We start from the raw sequence: 21697 nt of genomic DNA on the forward strand, positions 1-21697 counted from the left end.
AACCCAGTACCTCCAAATTAAATGCTGTAATTCACCGCGAAGACTTCTGCTACTGCAAATATTGACAACAGGGTAAACAGTTAGATGGAAATTCAATGAGCGCTACTATTCAAAAATTATTTATCAGCCCGGGAATCGAACCCAGTACCTCCAAATTAAATGCTGTAATTCACCGCGAAGACTTCTGCTACTGCAAATATTGACAACAGGGTAAACAGTTAGATGGAAATTCAATGAGCGCTACTATTCAAAAATTATTTATCAGCCCGGGAATCGAACCCAGTACCTCCAAATTAAATGCTGTAATTCACCGCGAAGACTTCTGCTACTGCAAATATAGACAACAGGGTAAACAGTTAGATGGAAATTCAATGAGCGCTACTATTCAAAAATTATTTATCAGCCCGGGAATCGAACCCAGTACCTCCAAATTAAATGCTGTAATTCACCGCGAAGACTTCTGCTACTGCAAATATTGACAACAGGGTAAACAGTTAGATGGAAATTCAATGAGCGCTACTATTCAAAAATTATTTATCAGCCCGGGAATCGAACCCAGTACCTCCAAATTAAATGCTGTAATTCACCCCGAAGACTTCTGCTACTGCAAATATTGACAACAGGGTAAACAGTTAGATGGAAATTCAATGAGCGCTACTATTCAAAAATTATTTATCAGCCCGGGAATCGAACCCAGTACCTCCAAATTAAATGCTGTAATTCACCCCGAAGACTTCTGCTACTGCAAATATTGACAACAGGGTAAACAGTTAGATGGAAATTCAATGAGCGCTACTATTCAAAAATTATTTATCAGCCCGGGAATCGAACCCAGTACCTCCAAATTAAATGCTGTAATTCACCCCGAAGACTTCTGCTACTGCAAATATTGACAACAGGGTAAACAGTTAGATGGAAATTCAATGAGCGCTACTATTCAAAAATTATTTATCAGCCCGGGAATCGAACCCAGTACCTCCAAATTAAATGCTGTAATTCACCGCGAAGACTTCTGCTACTGCAAATATTGACAACAGGGTAAACAGTTAGATGGAAATTCAATGAGCGCTACTATTCAAAAATTATTTATCAGCCCGGGAATCGAACCCAGTACCTCCAAATTAAATGCTGTAATTCACCCCGAAGACTTCTGCTACTGCAAATATAGACAACAGGGTAAACAGCTAGATGGAAATTCAATGAGCGCTACTATTCAAAAATTATTTATCAGCCCGGGAATCGAACCCAGTACCTCCAAATTAAATGCTGTAATTCACCGCGAAGACTTCTGCTACTGCAAATATTGACAACAGGGTAAACAGTTAGATGGAAATTCAATGAGCGCTACTATTCAAAAATTATTTATCAGCCCGGGAATCGAACCCAGTACCTCCAAATTAAATGCTGTAATTCACCCCGAAGACTTCTGCTACTGCAAATATAGACAACAGGGTAAACAGCTAGATGGAAATTCAATGAGCGCTACTATTCAAAAATTATTTGTCAGCCCGGGAATCGAACCCAGTACCTCCAAATTAAATGCTGTAATTCACCCCGAAGACTTCTGCTACTGCAAATATTGACAACAGGGTAAACAGCTAGATGGAAATTCGATGAGCGCTACTATTCAAAAATTATTTGTCAGCCCGGGAATCGAACCCAGTACCTCCAAATTAAATGCTGTAATTCACCCCGAAGACTTCTGCTACTGCAAATATTGACAACAGGGTAAACAGCTAGATGGAAATTCGATGAGCGCTACTATTCAAAAATTATTTATCAGCCCGGGAATCGAACCCAGTACCTCCAAATTAAATGCTGTAATTCACCGCGAAGACTTCTGCTACTGCAAATATTGACAACAGGGTAAACAGCTAGATGGAAATTCAATGAGCGCTACTATTCAAAAATTATTTATCAGCCCGGGAATCGAACCCAGTACCTCCAAATTAAATGCTGTAATTCACCCCGAAGACTTCTGCTACTGCAAATATTGACAACAGGGTAAACAGTTAGATGGAAATTCAATGAGCGCTACTATTCAAAAATTATTTATCAGCCCGGGAATCGAACCCAGTACCTCCAAATTAAATGCTGTAATTCACCCCGAAGACTTCTGCTACTGCAAATATTGACAACAGGGTAAACAGCTAGATGGAAATTCAATGAGCGCTACTATTCAAAAATTATTTATCAGCCCGGGAATCGAACCCAGTACCTCCAAATTAAATGCTGTAATTCACCGCGAAGACTTCTGCTACTGCAAATATTGACAACAGGGTAAACAGTTAGATGGAAATTCAATGAGCGCTACTATTCAAAAATTATTTATCAGCCCGGGAATCGAACCCAGTACCTCCAAATTAAATGCTGTAATTCACCGCGAAGACTTCTGCTACTGCAAATATTGACAACAGGGTAAACAGTTAGATGGAAATTCAATGAGCGCTACTATTCAAAAATTATTTATCAGCCCGGGAATCGAACCCAGTACCTCCAAATTAAATGCTGTAATTCACCGCGAAGACTTCTGCTACTGCAAATATAGACAACAGGGTAAACAGTTAGATGGAAATTCAATGAGCGCTACTATTCAAAAATTATTTATCAGCCCGGGAATCGAACCCAGTACCTCCAAATTAAATGCTGTAATTCACCCCGAAGACTTCTGCTACTGCAAATATTGACAACAGGGTAAACAGTTAGATGGAAATTCAATGAGCGCTACTATTCAAAAATTATTTATCAGCCCGGGAATCGAACCCAGTACCTCCAAATTAAATGCTGTAATTCACCCCGAAGACTTCTGCTACTGCAAATATAGACAACAGGGTAAACAGTTAGATGGAAATTCAATGAGCGCTACTATTCAAAAATTATTTATCAGCCCGGGAATCGAACCCAGTACCTCCAAATTAAATGCTGTAATTCACCCCGAAGACTTCTGCTACTGCAAATATTGACAACAGGGTAAACAGTTAGATGGAAATTCAATGAGCGCTACTATTCAAAAATTATTTATCAGCCCGGGAATCGAACCCAGTACCTCCAAATTAAATGCTGTAATTCACCCCGAAGACTTCTGCTACTGCAAATATTGACAACAGGGTAAACAGTTAGATGGAAATTCAATGAGCGCTACTATTCAAAAATTATTTATCAGCCCGGGAATCGAACCCAGTACCTCCAAATTAAATGCTGTAATTCACCGCGAAGACTTCTGCTACTGCAAATATAGACAACAGGGTAAACAGTTAGATGGAAATTCAATGAGCGCTACTATTCAAAAATTATTTATCAGCCCGGGAATCGAACCCAGTACCTCCAAATTAAATGCTGTAATTCACCCCGAAGACTTCTGCTACTGCAAATATTGACAACAGGGTAAACAGTTAGATGGAAATTCAATGAGCGCTACTATTCAAAAATTATTTATCAGCCCGGGAATCGAACCCAGTACCTCCAAATTAAATGCTGTAATTCACCCCGAAGACTTCTGCTACTGCAAATATTGACAACAGGGTAAACAGTTAGATGGAAATTCAATGAGCGCTACTATTCAAAAATTATTTATCAGCCCGGGAATCGAACCCAGTACCTCCAAATTAAATGCTGTAATTCACCCCGAAGACTTCTGCTACTGCAAATATAGACAACAGGGTAAACAGTTAGATGGAAATTCAATGAGCGCTACTATTCAAAAATTATTTATCAGCCCGGGAATCGAACCCAGTACCTCCAAATTAAATGCTGTAATTCACCCCGAAGACTTCTGCTACTGCAAATATAGACAACAGGGTAAACAGTTAGATGGAAATTCAATGAGCGCTACTATTCAAAAATTATTTATCAGCCCGGGAATCGAACCCAGTACCTCCAAATTAAATGCTGTAATTCACCGCGAAGACTTCTGCTACTGCAAATATTGACAACAGGGTAAACAGTTAGATGGAAATTCAATGAGCGCTACTATTCAAAAATTATTTATCAGCCCGGGAATCGAACCCAGTACCTCCAAATTAAATGCTGTAATTCACCCCGAAGACTTCTGCTACTGCAAATATAGACAACAGGGTAAACAGTTAGATGGAAATTCAATGAGCGCTACTATTCAAAAATTATTTATCAGCCCGGGAATCGAACCCAGTACCTCCAAATTAAATGCTGTAATTCACCGCGAAGACTTCTGCTACTGCAAATATTGACAACAGGGTAAACAGCTAGATGGAAATTCAATGAGCGCTACTATTCAAAAATTATTTATCAGCCCGGGAATCGAACCCAGTACCTCCAAATTAAATGCTGTAATTCACCCCGAAGACTTCTGCTACTGCAAATATTGACAACAGGGTAAACAGTTAGATGGAAATTCAATGAGCGCTACTATTCAAAAATTATTTATCAGCCCGGGAATCGAACCCAGTACCTCCAAATTAAATGCTGTAATTCACCGCGAAGACTTCTGCTACTGCAAATATTGACAACAGGGTAAACAGCTAGATGGAAATTCAATGAGCGCTACTATTCAAAAATTATTTATCAGCCCGGGAATCGAACCCAGTACCTCCAAATTAAATGCTGTAATTCACCGCGAAGACTTCTGCTACTGCAAATATTGACAACAGGGTAAACAGTTAGATGGAAATTCAATGAGCGCTACTATTCAAAAATTATTTATCAGCCCGGGAATCGAACCCAGTACCTCCAAATTAAATGCTGTAATTCACCGCGAAGACTTCTGCTACTGCAAATATTGACAACAGGGTAAACAGTTAGATGGAAATTCAATGAGCGCTACTATTCAAAAATTATTTATCAGCCCGGGAATCGAACCCAGTACCTCCAAATTAAATGCTGTAATTCACCCCGAAGACTTCTGCTACTGCAAATATTGACAACAGGGTAAACAGTTAGATGGAAATTCAATGAGCGCTACTATTCAAAAATTATTTATCAGCCCGGGAATCGAACCCAGTACCTCCAAATTAAATGCTGTAATTCACCGCGAAGACTTCTGCTACTGCAAATATTGACAACAGGGTAAACAGTTAGATGGAAATTCAATGAGCGCTACTATTCAAAAATTATTTATCAGCCCGGGAATCGAACCCAGTACCTCCAAATTAAATGCTGTAATTCACCCCGAAGACTTCTGCTACTGCAAATATTGACAACAGGGTAAACAGTTAGATGGAAATTCAATGAGCGCTACTATTCAAAAATTATTTATCAGCCCGGGAATCGAACCCAGTACCTCCAAATTAAATGCTGTAATTCACCCCGAAGACTTCTGCTACTGCAAATATTGACAACAGGGTAAACAGTTAGATGGAAATTCAATGAGCGCTACTATTCAAAAATTATTTATCAGCCCGGGAATCGAACCCAGTACCTCCAAATTAAATGCTGTAATTCACCGCGAAGACTTCTGCTACTGCAAATATTGACAACAGGGTAAACAGTTAGATGGAAATTCAATGAGCGCTACTATTCAAAAATTATTTATCAGCCCGGGAATCGAACCCAGTACCTCCAAATTAAATGCTGTAATTCACCCCGAAGACTTCTGCTACTGCAAATATTGACAACAGGGTAAACAGCTAGATGGAAATTCAATGAGCGCTACTATTCAAAAATTATTTATCAGCCCGGGAATCGAACCCAGTACCTCCAAATTAAATGCTGTAATTCACCGCGAAGACTTCTGCTACTGCAAATATAGACAACAGGGTAAACAGTTAGATGGAAATTCAATGAGCGCTACTATTCAAAAATTATTTATCAGCCCGGGAATCGAACCCAGTACCTCCAAATTAAATGCTGTAATTCACCGCGAAGACTTCTGCTACTGCAAATATTGACAACAGGGTAAACAGTTAGATGGAAATTCAATGAGCGCTACTATTCAAAAATTATTTATCAGCCCGGGAATCGAACCCAGTACCTCCAAATTAAATGCTGTAATTCACCCCGAAGACTTCTGCTACTGCAAATATAGACAACAGGGTAAACAGTTAGATGGAAATTCAATGAGCGCTACTATTCAAAAATTATTTATCAGCCCGGGAATCGAACCCAGTACCTCCAAATTAAATGCTGTAATTCACCGCGAAGACTTCTGCTACTGCAAATATTGACAACAGGGTAAACAGCTAGATGGAAATTCAATGAGCGCTACTATTCAAAAATTATTTATCAGCCCGGGAATCGAACCCAGTACCTCCAAATTAAATGCTGTAATTCACCGCGAAGACTTCTGCTACTGCAAATATTGACAACAGGGTAAACAGTTAGATGGAAATTCAATGAGCGCTACTATTCAAAAATTATTTATCAGCCCGGGAATCGAACCCAGTACCTCCAAATTAAATGCTGTAATTCACCGCGAAGACTTCTGCTACTGCAAATATTGACAACAGGGTAAACAGCTAGATGGAAATTCAATGAGCGCTACTATTCAAAAATTATTTATCAGCCCGGGAATCGAACCCAGTACCTCCAAATTAAATGCTGTAATTCACCGCGAAGACTTCTGCTACTGCAAATATTGACAACAGGGTAAACAGTTAGATGGAAATTCAATGAGCGCTACTATTCAAAAATTATTTATCAGCCCGGGAATCGAACCCAGTACCTCCAAATTAAATGCTGTAATTCACCCCGAAGACTTCTGCTACTGCAAATATTGACAACAGGGTAAACAGTTAGATGGAAATTCAATGAGCGCTACTATTCAAAAATTATTTATCAGCCCGGGAATCGAACCCAGTACCTCCAAATTAAATGCTGTAATTCACCCCGAAGACTTCTGCTACTGCAAATATTGACAACAGGGTAAACAGTTAGATGGAAATTCAATGAGCGCTACTATTCAAAAATTATTTATCAGCCCGGGAATCGAACCCAGTACCTCCAAATTAAATGCTGTAATTCACCGCGAAGACTTCTGCTACTGCAAATATTGACAACAGGGTAAACAGTTAGATGGAAATTCAATGAGCGCTACTATTCAAAAATTATTTATCAGCCCGGGAATCGAACCCAGTACCTCCAAATTAAATGCTGTAATTCACCGCGAAGACTTCTGCTACTGCAAATATTGACAACAGGGTAAACAGTTAGATGGAAATTCAATGAGCGCTACTATTCAAAAATTATTTATCAGCCCGGGAATCGAACCCAGTACCTCCAAATTAAATGCTGTAATTCACCGCGAAGACTTCTGCTACTGCAAATATTGACAACAGGGTAAACAGCTAGATGGAAATTCAATGAGCGCTACTATTCAAAAATTATTTATCAGCCCGGGAATCGAACCCAGTACCTCCAAATTAAATGCTGTAATTCACCGCGAAGACTTCTGCTACTGCAAATATTGACAACAGGGTAAACAGCTAGATGGAAATTCAATGAGCGCTACTATTCAAAAATTATTTATCAGCCCGGGAATCGAACCCAGTACCTCCAAATTAAATGCTGTAATTCACCCCGAAGACTTCTGCTACTGCAAATATAGACAACAGGGTAAACAGTTAGATGGAAATTCAATGAGCGCTACTATTCAAAAATTATTTATCAGCCCGGGAATCGAACCCAGTACCTCCAAATTAAATGCTGTAATTCACTATTTTAGTATGAATTTGATCAAAATCGTTGGAGGCGTTTTCCGAGAAAATCACGAAAACCCTGTTTTTACAACATTTTCGCCCTTTTAAGAGCCGCCATCTTGAATTGCATTTGATCGAAAATTGTTCGTGTCGGTCCCTTATAGTGAAAGGACTTATTTCCAAATTTCCAAGTCATTCCGTTAATTGGGAGATGAATATCGTGTACACACAGCACATACCTCATCACCCACACACACACACACGACCAACCCCAAAACCAGTTTTTTGGACTCAGGGGACCTTGAAACGTATAGAAATTTAGAAATTGGGGTACCTTAATTTTTTTCGAAAAGCAATACTTTCCTTACCTATGGTAATAGGGCAAGGAAAGTAAAACTTGTAGTACCCAAGAACTTGAAAATGACCTATAGTCACACTAGTCGTTGAATATTTCAAGTTTTAATAAAGGGTCCTACCAATTTTTTATTCGTTTTAAACTTTGGGAGATATCTTCTTATTGTATCTTTTCTCTATGATATTCTGCATGGACTGACTGCCTCCCTGATATCCTGCGGCCGAAAATGCAGTTCGCAGATGAGCGCCGTATAGGCCAACTGTTGCGATCCCTGGCAAAGTTTGCGCGCCCACCGCTTGAATATCAACGGATTCGGGCGGCGGCTTGAAGAACCGCATCTCACCCACCGCTATTGCGCCGCTCCCCGCTCCAGCGCTAGTAGTCACCGACTTCCCACCGCTAGTTGCGCCGCTCCCCGCTGCGAGCTAGTAGTCGACTTGCAGCCGCTCACAAGCACTTGTACATCGGACCGCTGGCGCCGTCTTGAGGATGGTTTAGCCGGCTTTGTGACTTGTGCCTGCTGCAGCTGTCGCTGTTGTTCCTGCAAAACGGAAAAAAGATTAGCCTACTTAAAAATTTTGTTCACTAATACAATCAAGATATTACAAGAGAAATTAATGTATTACAAGAGAAATAGATCTTTATGTCTACCAAGTGAAAACCCACCAACAAAAAGCCATATAATACTACCGTTATAATGTCCAACAGATTCATAGAACATAGATGAATGTTACTGAGATATTGCAATTATTCAAATGCTAATGAATTAATAATAACAATTGTTATTGAACGAAAATCCAAATTGAATGCTGTAAATCACCCCGAGACTTCTGCTACTGCAAATATTGACAACAGGGTAAACAGCTAGATGGAAATTCAATGAGCGCTACTATCAAAAATTATTGTCAGCCCGGGAATCGAACCCAGTACCCTCCACATTAAATGCTGTAATTCACCTCGAAGACTTCTGCTACTGCAAATATTGACAACAGGGTAAACAGCTAGATGAAATTCGATGAGCGCTACTATTCAAAAATTATTTGTCAGCCCGGGAATCGAACCCAGTACCTCCAAATTAATTGCTGTAAATCACCCTGAAGACTTGTGCTACTGCAAATATTGACAACAGGGTAAACAGCTAGATGGAAATACGATGAGCGCTACTATTCAAAAATTCTTTATCAACCCGGGAATCGAACCCAGTACCTCCAAATTAATTGCTGTAAATCACCCCGAAGACTTCTGCTACTGCAAATATTGACAACAGGGTAAACAGCTAGATGGAAATTCGATGAGCGCTACTATTCAAAAATTATTTGTCAGCCCGGGAATCACAATATCTCAGTATACTCCATGTGTAGACTGGCTGGCCGCTATGGCTTCGTATAAAATGAGCGCTGCTATCCAGAGATTGTCAGTTCGGTGAAAGGGTAAGAAGCATTCCTGACCGGCAATTGGGATGTACTATCCAATAAAATTGGAAATATCCAATAAAATATTTGCAGTAGCAGAAGTCTTCGGGGTGAATTACAGCATTTAATTTGGAGGTACTGGGTTCGATTCCCGGGCTGATGAATAATTTTTGTATAGTAGCGCTCATCGAATCTCCATCTAGCTGTTTACCCTGTTGTCAATATTTGCAGTAGCACAAGTCTTCGGGGTGAATTACAGCATTTAATTTGGAGGTACTGGGTTCGATTCCCGGGCTGACAAATAATTTTTGAATAGTAGCGCTCATCGAATTTCTATCTAGCTGTTTACCCTGTTGTCAATATTTGCAGTAGCACAAGTCTTCGGGGTGACTTACAGCATTTAATTTTGAGTTTCGTTCAATAATAATAATTATAGATTCATGAAAGTTGGTTTTAAAATCAGAAAACATTCCATCAAAACAGGATGGATTTGAATGTATGTAGAAGACAATTCACTTACTTATCACAGAGGCTGATAAATTTTGTTGCTACTCATTTTGTTGCCAATACGAGCCGAAGCAAAAAACAAAATTGCGAGATTGAGGAATGGATAAGATCAAATAAAACTGAAGAAAAAATCTTCTAGGCACATACTACTGTTCCTTTTTTATGTTTTGTTTTTTCATCATAGAATAATCATTATTCTGTGTTACTAACTTTATCTAATCTCATCATTTACTAATCTAAAAATTTATATTTTGTGTATAAATTCCACTAGTCTTTGTTCTTAATTTGGTTGTAATTTCTTAGATTATATCAAAGAGAAACAATAGCGTAAGTAGATATCCCATGGTATAGGGCGTTTATGTCGCAACTTTTACTGTTATCTCCAGCTGATAGTCCACGTAGTTCTTTCCTGTGAAGCTTTATGACGCTGGTAGTCTCTCATATTGTGCCGTTCAAACACTCTTACCCGGTCAAAACAGTAAAAATCGACAGTAATTGGCTTGGGATAACAGTAAAAGTTGCGACATAAACGCCCTATACCATGGGATATCTAATTATGCTATTGTTTCTCTATGATTATATTGAATAAATATATTTCTGAAACTTAGGCCTAAGCACAGGTTTTACCTTGTAGGCTACTCCTTAAACATAGATGGACGTAAAAAATATACTGCCGTTTTGAGAGTATTTTTATATATTTAATAGTATTTATCTTGTATTATTTTTAGATGTTATAATATTATATTATTATAATTGTGTATGTTTTTTGAGAAATAAATTTGAATTTGAAAGAAAACTTTCTAGTTTTGAAAATTTTCTAGTTTCAACAACTCACCACTTTCAATTTCCACTTGGACTTCTCCTCCACCTTCTTGATCACCTCTCCTCCTCCTCCCCCACCTCCTCCTCCTCTCGTAGCCTCCTCCTCCTCATCCAGCTCCGAATGCAATGCCGACAGCACATCCTCCACTGACGTCAGCTCTTCCTCCTCTCTCACCACCGATGACGTCATCAGCTGGCCTCCACCCGATGACGATGACGTCATCACATCCCCTCCACCGGATGCCGTTATCACATCCCCTCCACCCACCAGTGCCGTCATCACCGTCTGCTGGCTTCCGTTGTCGTCGGCAGTTGATGACTGCATCCCGGCTGCTTTGATGACGTCATCATCGTCTTCTTCGTCGTCGCCAAATATGTCGGCAGCCGCCTGCAGTGACGTCAAACTTTGGTCAGTTGTTGTCGTTGGGACAGCCATTGTTGTAGATGATATTGTGTCATCATCACCTTGCAGTGACTGAGGTTGGTGTACAGTGAAAGTATGAAAATAACAGAAAATAACCAAAATTATAAAATAAATCAAAAGAATCAACACATGAAAATAAAGAAAATAACCAAAATTATTAAATAAAATTAGAAGAATCAATGCCTTGCAGTGGCTGAGGGTGTACAGTGGTTATGGAAACGACGAAAAGTTACCAAAATTATAAAATAAATCAAAAGAATAAACACATGAAAATAACCAAAATTATTAAATAAAATTAGAATAATCAATGCCTTGCAGTGTCTGAGGTTGGTGTACAGTGAAAGTATGAAAATAACAGAAAATAACCAAAATTATAAAATAAATCAAAAGAATCAACACATGAAAATAAAGAAAATAACCAAAATTATTAAATAAAATTAGAACAATCAATGCCTTGCAGTGTTTGAGGGTGTACAGTGGTTATGGAAACGACGAAAAGTTACCAAAATTATAAAATAAATTCAACGAATCAACACATAAAATGAGGAAAATAGCAAAAATTATTAGATAAAATTGGAATAATCAAAGCCTTGCAGTGTATGGGCATGTGCTGTACAGTAGTTATGAAAATAACAGAAAATTATAAAATGGATTCAAAGAATCAACATGGATCAACATATGAAAATAAGGAAAATAATCAAAATTATGAAATAAAATAAATGACAACAGACGAATCAACACCTTGCAAGGTCGGAGGGTGTACAGTGGTTATGAAAACAACGGGAAATAGCCGAGATTATAAAATAAATTTAACTGATCAACATATGAAAATAATGGAAATAATCAAAATTATGAAATAAAATAAATGACAATAGACTAATCAATAGCTTGCAGTGTCTGAGGGTGAACAGTGATTATGGAAACAACAAAAAAAAACCCGGAATTATAAAATGAATTCGACGAATTTTTTTGGTCAATTTCTATCAAAATTTAGGAAAGGAACCGTTTTCGGCTTCAAGCCTGTTGTTCCTCTCCCAATCATTCATGGCTGAGAATTATATTGTCTGTATAAATGAATCAACAACATATGAAAATAAAGAAAATCGCCAAAATTATAAAATAAAATTAGACGAATTGTCTGAGCTTGTAGTGTCTGAATTTTTAATATGAGCATGGAATCATAAAACCGAATTCAATCTATTAGTGCTTTTACCGGACCCTAGTGGGGCACGGGTAACACATGCTCATAAGAATATATATCTTTGAAAAAAGATTCATGAAGGGTTTATTGAATAATTGTAAATGACAAGTTGTCATGAACTGAGTGATTTGAAAACAGAGCAAAACTGCAGTTGGTAATGAACTGTCTAGTACAAAACTGTGCGTTTGAAATGTAAATTTCCAATGTGGAAAAATAGTCTTATAGAACAGGACTTTGGTAGTAAACTTAGACCAGTTATAGAATAGACAAGCTGGGAAGTCTAGCCTCTGAAGCAAACATCTACTGCCATATCGCCCCATCGTGACGTCAGCATCGGATAGAAAACTTTCATATTGTGTCTATTTCAGATGGACGTAAATTATTATTGACCGAGCGAAGTGAGGTCTAAGATTCAAGTCGACGGTTTGGCGTTTCTCTTAATGTTTAAATGTTTATATGTTGCGCATTTACGGCGAAACGCGGTAATAGATTTTCATGAAATTTGACAGGTATGTTCCTTTTTTAATTGCGCGTCGACTTATATACAAGGTTTTTGGAAATTTTGCATTTGAAGGATAATACAAAAGGAAAAAGGAGCCTCCTTCATACGCCAATATTAGAGTAGAAATCAGACTATAGAATTATTCATCATAAATCAGCTGACAAGTGATTACACAGATGTGTGGAGGAGCCAGTCTATTGCTGTATTTCCATAAGGTCTAAAGTTTCAATCAGGTACTTGTGGATGAGAATACTGCGTAAGGTCTACTGTTCACAGAACTACTAGTTTATGAAAATGGTAAACTCCCGCTGCGCTTCCGTTGAAATAGACACAATCTGCTATGGGAAACAATGTAAACAAACTTTACAGAAAAGTTTTCTATCCTATGCTGACGTCACGATGGGGCGGTATGGCAGTAGATGTTGGCTTCATCGACTTTCAGTATGAATGGGGCGTGTCTATTCTATAACTGGTCTAAGGTAGTAAAGTGGCAGACATCTTCACCTGTTGTAGGAAAGTTTCAGTATCAGCTGCTGCACCCCTCGTTTCAGTTATAATCAGCTGATTCGACTGCTGGTCCACCTCCATTGCTTCCACCTCCCTCTCCTCCTCCTCTTCCTTCACATCACTGCTGCCAACTGCCACCTGCACAACAACAAAATATACCCACTTGAATTCCAATTCATATACATTGAATATTGTATTGCAATTCTAATATCATAGAGAAACAATATCGTAAGTAGATATCTCATGGTATAGGGCGTTTATGTCGCAACTTTTACTGTTATCTCAAGCCGATTACTGTAGATTATTACTGTTTTGACCGGGTAAGAGTGTATGAACGGCACAATATGAGAGACTACCAGCGTCATACAGCTTCAAGGGAAAGAACTACGTGGACTATCAGCTTGAGATATCAGTAAAAGTTGCGACATTGCCAAAAAAAAATAAAAAAAAATGCCAAAATCATTAAACAAACTTTACAAATGTGAAAAATATAAATATTTTAATATACAATACATTGCAAAAACTTAAAATTAAAATATTTTCCATTTAAAAATCGATTATAATATTATCATTGGCGTTACCAGCAAAACTAAGTAGTTTGAGCGATGGCAACGAGTAATCAGTCGGCTATAATTAGTGGCTTGAGATTCAGTCGAAAATAGAAAAAATATAATAACGAAAAAAGAAACATATGGAATGTATGAAAAACTAGAAAAAAAATAAAATTTCAATCCGAAAAGAACAAGTACTAAGAGTGAAATACTAAGAGAGCAGAAAAACTAGAATGAATTCATAATAATTTAAAAACTCAAAAGAAAAAGAGATGTTTCATGTAATTATTAATCTACAATTCACTGTACATATGTAATCCATTTAGTAACATAATGTAATTCATTTGTAGCATATATGCAATTCCTTTTGTAAGCAAATAGAGAATTAGAAAAACAATACAATACAGTACACATGACACAAAAAATAAAACAAACTCAGAGAGAGAAAATTAATCTGGGAGTATAGCCCTACTAATAATAAATTCAGAGGAACTGAGGAAGACAGTATATATATGTACATCAAATTAAAATATTTTAGGTATGATATCTTCTGTCTCTATCCAGCTTTCAATTTCAAATTTAAGTGCTTTTGTAGGTTTTCTTGCAATGAAATGTTCTGGCATAAAATTAATAAGCTTTTTTGTTGTATAGTTGAATTGTCTTCTGCATATAGTTAGATATCTGTTCGAGGAACAAAGCATCTATTTACTGATCTAAAACTATAATTAGTTGAATGAGGTGTAAAAAGATGTATATGGCTGCTGATATATTTAACAAGATTTCTGATATACAGTTGCCTAACTGACAGAACTCCGAACTCCATAAAAAGTTGCTGGCTAGGGTATCTTCTATGCACTCCTAGTGCTGCCTTGAGGATACTCTTTTGAATAATATTTAGTTTATTGGAATGAGCATTAAAAGCACCAACATAAACTCCCTATACCATGAATATCTACCCAAGCTATTGTTTCTCTATGGTAATACCTAGTTTACACATTGCCAATTGGCAGAAGACATCTGACTGGCATGGAATTGCTGTCTTCGTCTGAACACTTCAATTGGCCTGAAATTCAACTGTCTCCGGGAGTAGACTGAGGACAGACAATTGGGCCCAGCGAGCCCCCCACCACTCGGAATCTCAGTTGTCGCGACAATTGGCGCCGTGTGAACGGTGTAGGCCAGTAGCGCTGTCTTTGTTTTGCCAGTTCAGTCTCAACAGACACAACAGATGACGAGAGCTCGGACATGTTTAGCTGTCAACTGCCGTGCCAATAGTTGGCCGCGAATTAAAGTCTTCTCGTTCAACTAACCTGGCCTCATTCATAACAATATAATAAAAGGAAGAACTGGCTTATACACGTAGGGGATAGGAAATTCACGAATGACGCATCATCACGTCTCAACTACTCAACTCATTAACTTCACATTTTGCATAAATACATTCTCAATTTACCGAGGATGGTTAAAGGCATATTTTCAATTCTTCAAGATTTTAGTTTTCAGTTTGTCAAGTTCTTAATGTATGCTTACGAAATCATAGGCCAACAAAAGAAAATTAGAAACATTCAAAGAGTCAATAACTTTTTTGGCATATGTGGATGGGAAACATAAGTTCTAATGAAATAAGGACAAGTGCATAAGTTCTAATAGAACATAAGTGCAAATTTTTAGTAAGAAAACAAAGAGAATCCAATATATATATATATATATATATATATATATATATATATATATATATATATATATATATATATATATATATAAAAGCGAAATGGCTCTCACTGACTGACTCACTCACTCACTCACTCGCAGAACTGAAAATCTACCGGACCAAAAACGTTCAAATTTGATAGGTATGTTCAGTTGGCCCTTTAGAGGCGCACTAAGAACGATTTGGAAAAATTTCCAAAGATACGCCCAAAATCTGAGTTTTCTCAGCTTTATCGAGAAAAAAAACAGAAAATGTTCAAATTTAGTACAGAGCTCAGCTAGGGTGTGATAATGTTTTGTTAGAAGGAATTTGGAATAACGTCAAAGATACGCCCAAAATTAGCGTTTTTTGTTTTTTTTTTCTCAGATTTATCGAGAACAAACGAATAGAAATTGTTCAAATTTAGTACAGAAGCTAAGCTAGGGTGTAATAATGTTGTGTTAGAAGGAATTTGAAATAACCCCAAAGATACTAAGTTTTCCACCCTGCACTAAATAATCGAAATTAATCGGTGATTGAATCGAGCGAGGAAGTACTTTGACCTTCTGATGGAATGAAGCATACTCAAATGAAAAATGCAGGCAAGCAAAGCGAGCCCGCTGATCTCATTTTTGGACGATCCAGTCGGGGGTCCAGGAGGTGGAGCCCCCTGGCTACACGGATATGACGAGCGAAGCGAGCCTGACGGCTAGTAACCTATAAACTTTAGTGTTGATAGGAAATGACATTGGGTAATACGGTGAGGCAGAACATCCAAAAGGATCTCTCAGCCGATAAAAGCCATCAGAATAAATAATAAATAAATAACATACGTTCTTAATTAGACCATTGCATTGCACGGGTTACATGCTACTGAATGAATGAACGAATAAATTCCAACCAACCTTTGGTTCATCATTACTGCTTCCACTATGTATAGACTCCATCAACCTCTCCACCTGCATCGTCTCCTCCGGCGTCTCATCGCCGGCAGCCGGCGACGCCACGTGACCACTGAGTGCCCCCACAAGGCTACCAAGTGTCCTCCCCTGGCCACCGAGTGTCGCCACCTGGTCACCGAGTGTCGCCACCTGGTCACCGAGTGTCGCCACCTGGTCACTATTGGCGGCGCGTGCCAGCACCGATTCAAGCAGCGCTTTCTCATCGGCCAGTGAGGAAGAGGATGACTCTTCGGCGGCGGTGGGTCCGTGATGGTGGTCGTCGGCGCCCAGGTTGCCCACGACAAACTGTGACAAAAGTTTCTCGTCGTCCACATCGACGCCGTCCGCTGACACCGATATTGAGTCCATTACCTGGGCGACAACAAACAGTTACAAAATTAGAAACAGACGAATATACAGATATGAATTAAGAAGATACAAACAGATTAGCAATTCAAATATAAATACAGAAACAGATTCGATTTACTACCATAACCTTTCATAATTATGTAAATAATCGACTAAATTTGAAACTTGATAAATCAACTAGTTCTGTGAAACGTATACCTCACGCAGTTTTCTCATCCACAACAACTATCTGGTGTCACCTGTTCACCGGCTTCTCCAGACATATGTGTAATGCAATAATCCACTTCTCAGCTGATTGATTATGAATAATTCTATAGTCTGATTAATCCTATCTTCAGAGTAGATGATAATTATATCCTATTATATTAAGCGAGCAATTTCTGTATATCTGTCTATATTTAAAAACACTTATTGGCATGGGCTGCTTTTAAATTAATAAAACAAAATAAATCCTATAGCACCCTTCATGCATTTATTGTCAGTATCAATGTATCTCTTGTTGTCTGGTATTTGTGCAAAGGGAGGAGGCAATTGAAGAGTGATGCGCCAGTAGCCGACTGTTGGCTGATTTGTGAGAAAGTTGATATTTTGACATAGGTGCTAGGTAGTTCTTGCACCAAGCCACAGATACGTGGACTCCCTCAAATCGGTTAGATAGGCCTAGTACATGTTTATCATACACGGCCTACCGTAAGTGGTCAGCCTTAGTTGAGCCCATACTTCATACCTCTATCCTTAGTCATAACCAGATACCTGGATTGACTGTGTCAGAATGTGGACCTGACTTGGTCATTGTCGTAGTGTTGATCTTTATAAACTACTAGCAGGTAACCCATGCTTCGCAAGGGTCTATTTTAAAACTTGACGTAATGAAATACAGAAGAATTGAAAATAGGCCTATAAGAATCCTCGGTTGATTAAGAATTTATAAGCTGCATTTCAAGTAAATCAGTCTAGTAGTTCAGACATGATGATGCGTCAAACATAATTTCCTTATCCTCTACACGTGTATACGTCTTTAAGCCAGTTCTTTCCTCTATTATAGTATAGAAGATGATAGATAGATGGATATATCATCCATTTATCTATCATCTTCTATACTATAATAAAGGAAATGAATGAGAATAAATTTTGAAAGGTTTGAGATATCAATGTGCGGTTTTCACCATACCTTTTCTCTGGAAATCCTATCATATGACCACCTTTCAATTAAAAAAATAATTTGAATTCAAAGTGGTGGTTCCAAAATGGCGGAAAAAATTGGGTGCGACGGAAAACCTGTTTTTATCATTCGAAAAGGATCCCCAATCTTACCTATCTTCTAATTACCCTTTTAAGAGAAATGTTCTGAACTGAAAACTTGATGTAATCAAATATTGAAGAATTTAAAATAGGTTTGTAACCATCCCCGGTTAAGCAAGAATCTATATGCAAAATTTCAAGTTAATCAGTCCAGTAGTTCAGACGTGATGATGCGTCAAACATAATTTTCCTATACTACTTTACACCTGTATACCTGTATAATAATATTTTTCAATTCCACCATAGATTTGGTGATTTTTTTATAAAATTGTATGTACTATTAATGAATTTTGAACATTGATTATGAAAAATCTAGAAGGAAAATTGAAATTTGGGCTTCCAGGTGCACGAGATTGATATTTTTAGAATCTATGTTCAAAATTTGGAGATCTAAATCATTCCCGTTTTTCCAGTATGCAATCCACAAGTTGACATGTTTTGATGCGAACAAACGAACACACACAACCCTACTCTCTCTTATTATATAGATGTCAATAATATACACTCATTTACGTTTATAAACTTAGGCTCAACTCACACTTAGGCGACTCAGGTGGAGAAGAGACTGGACTCTAGTGGAGAGCATGTGTTTCCAAATGGTGACACTCAGACCAGTCGATTCTAGTCTCCGCGACGTCACCATTTGGAAACACTCATGCTCTCCACTAGAGTCCAGTCTCTTCTCCACCTGAGTCGCCTAAGTGTGAGTTCAGCCTTGGACAGATATATTTATTCTACAGGAGAACCTGAAGATTTGGAAACTAAAAGAAGAGGGTGATTAAAAATATAGAAACGAACCTTCTGAAAATCGGCATTAACCATCTTAGAACTTTCCTCGGATGTTGAGAACTCCATTGTTTCATCACCCTTGATGACGTCATCAGTCTCCGGCAGACTGTCGGAGCCAAAGAGCTCCGCAGGCGGTTCGTCACTCATCTAAAACCTGCAAAATTAACAGAAATTAGCCAATTTACAACTACAAAATTAACAAAAATTTACAACAGAATATCAACCGATAACAACTACTCACAAGACTTTAATTTATTGATGGAATCAATAATAACTGGTAAACAATCAGGTACAATGAGTAGAATTGGCAAAAAAAGACAGTAAACCACAGAGAAAAAATAGCATAAGAAGATATCCCATGGTTTGCAGAATTTATTCAAAGTTTGCAAGTTTTGTATCAAATTATGGTGTTGTGTATAAAGTTGAGATGATAATGTATCATATTGTGTTGATAATGTATCATTTATGGTGATATGTCATGGTAAAGGACCGTTATGTTGCAAATGTGAGTGTTAACTGAAGCCGATAGTCCTTGTAGTTGTTTGTGGTGAAGCCATTGTGACGCTGTTGGTCTCTCATACTGTTCCGTTCTTAGGCTAGGCGCACACAAGTTAGTCAATACAAGACATGATCAGTCACAATACTTTACATAGTTGCTTATGACGCAATTCACACTGATTAGTCATTGCAATCAGACTTGTTCTCATAAGCAACTATGTAAAGTATTGTGACTAAACGTGTCTGATCATGTCTTGTCTTACCGTACTTAATTGGCTGACACACACCAATTAGTCAAGACAAGACATGATTAGACACGTTTAGTCACAATACTTTACATAGTTGCTTATGAGAACAAGTCTGATTGCAATGACTAATCAGTGTGAATTGCGTCATAAGCAACTATGTAAAGTATTGTGACTAAACGTGTCTGATCATGTCTTGTCTTACCGTACTTCATTGGCTGACACACACCAATTAGTCAAGACAAGACATGATTAGACACGTTTAGTCACAATACTTTACATAGTTGCTTATGAGAACAAGTCTACTTCCAATGACTAATCAGTGTGAATTGCGTCATAAGCAGCTATGTGAAGTATTGTGACTAAACGTGACTGATCATGTCATCACAACTAACTGGTGTGTGCCTAGCCCAACACTACAACACACTAATAATAGACAGTAGTCAGCCTTAAATTTGGAACATAAATGATCTAATCCTGCCATGAGAAATTTACTTATGCTATCTTTTCTCTTGATAGGACCTACCCAACGGCCCAACCCACCAAACCGGTAAATCTTCAATAATCAACAAAATTTGTGAAAATAAACTGATTTTCAAGTTTAAATTGGCCAACTACAAATACATGTAGGCTACACTGATACAAAAAAATATGTTAATGTAATAGAATATATTAGATGGTAAATACTATGAACGTTCTGATAAAATTTATTAGAAAAGCCGGTAAGTCTTGCATATTTCGTAATTAACGACATAAGAAAAAGAACGATTTTAAAGAAAATCAATAAAATTTATAAAAATAGACTGACTTACAACGATAAGTTAGACAACTACTTTATACACGGACACGAATACATGATTGAATTAGTTAATGAATAGTGAATACTTTGAACTAAGCAATAAAATCAAGAAAAAAACCTTTCTAACCTAGCAAATAACGACTCATGGAAAACGACTACATATTCAATAATCAATACGAATGATCAATAAAAAACAATTCAAATACTACAAATTATTGTTTTATAGTAAATTTGTTTCAATATAAATACTAATAAAATTAATAGTATTGCAAAACAAATCTAATGTAGACAATTTGGCAATCAACCTCCCGCCAAGAAATTAGTTTGTAATATGTGGGGATAAAGGAATAAACCGAGCTCAATAATCCTATTTTAATGTAGAACTAGAAAGTAGAACAGCAAAGTAGATAGATTAAATTTTTCAAGTGGCACAAAATAGAAATCTAAAATTTGAAAACATATCTCATCGATTTCATTGTTTACTATAGAAACATTTGTTAGGTTATAATAACCTTATAAAAGTGGGCCAACGGCCAAATCTCAATAATTATGATCTTTTCGATTTCAGATTCAGATTTAAAATATTTGAATAACCAATAACAACAATTTAGGGCGGATATGGGAAGATATAGATTGAAATAAATTTGATATTTATTAAAAATAGGTTATTAATAGCATAATGTAAAACACAAGGCTAGGTAGGCCTAATTATTATAGCTTCCATTTTGTAAAAGTACGACGATGATAGTCGATTAACCAGAATTTTGAACTTGTTAATCATGCAAAAATCATATCAATAAGAAATAATATTTAGTTTATAATTTATTAATATTAGAGATGGATTGATGTGGAAAGTGGAAGAATAGATTACGGTTGATAATCGATTTATCTAAATTATGGGGCTTGTTCGATTCATGGACCATGGAGTAGCTCCATTGTGGCCAAAAAACGACAGTCGGCTTGACAACGGGTTCGGTTTGAAAGAAGTCGAATTAATTTTAATTAATGCGAACAAAGTTTTAAGCTTAAACAAATACTACCTTTTAATTAGGACACACTGTTGGTAATAACATTTATCCACGAAATATTAGAGCTGAATTCACAAGTTGATACAGTCAATGAAATAGCTCTGCGTCACTGCCTTTAGCGATTTTAGCGCTACCTACGTAGAAAAAA

The 21697-nt window shown here is 37.4% G+C and overlaps 1 protein-coding gene across 1 annotated transcript in view; it reads right to left on the bottom strand.

Annotated features, from left to right (window-relative positions):
- LOC120354251 overlaps positions 1 to 21697 on the bottom strand; it is a 36596-nt gene extending 14899 nt beyond the window's left edge. Inside the window, exons 1-7 of the mRNA XM_039441125.1 lie at positions 21562 to 21697; positions 18989 to 19133; positions 16484 to 16891; positions 13335 to 13475; positions 10717 to 11178; positions 8349 to 8503; positions 8165 to 8285 (exon numbers count right to left, since the gene is read on the bottom strand). Coding sequence (XP_039297059.1) covers positions 8165 to 8285; positions 8349 to 8503; positions 10717 to 11178; positions 13335 to 13475; positions 16484 to 16891; positions 18989 to 19126 — 1425 coding nt within the window. The 5' untranslated portion in view covers positions 19127 to 19133; positions 21562 to 21697. The remainder of the gene's footprint in view (positions 1 to 8164; positions 8286 to 8348; positions 8504 to 10716; positions 11179 to 13334; positions 13476 to 16483; positions 16892 to 18988; positions 19134 to 21561) is intronic.

The sequence above is a fragment of the Nilaparvata lugens genome, chromosome 14 (genome assembly GCF_014356525.2).
Source record: "Nilaparvata lugens isolate BPH chromosome 14, ASM1435652v1, whole genome shotgun sequence".
Classification (NCBI taxonomy): domain Eukaryota; kingdom Metazoa; phylum Arthropoda; class Insecta; order Hemiptera; family Delphacidae; genus Nilaparvata; species Nilaparvata lugens.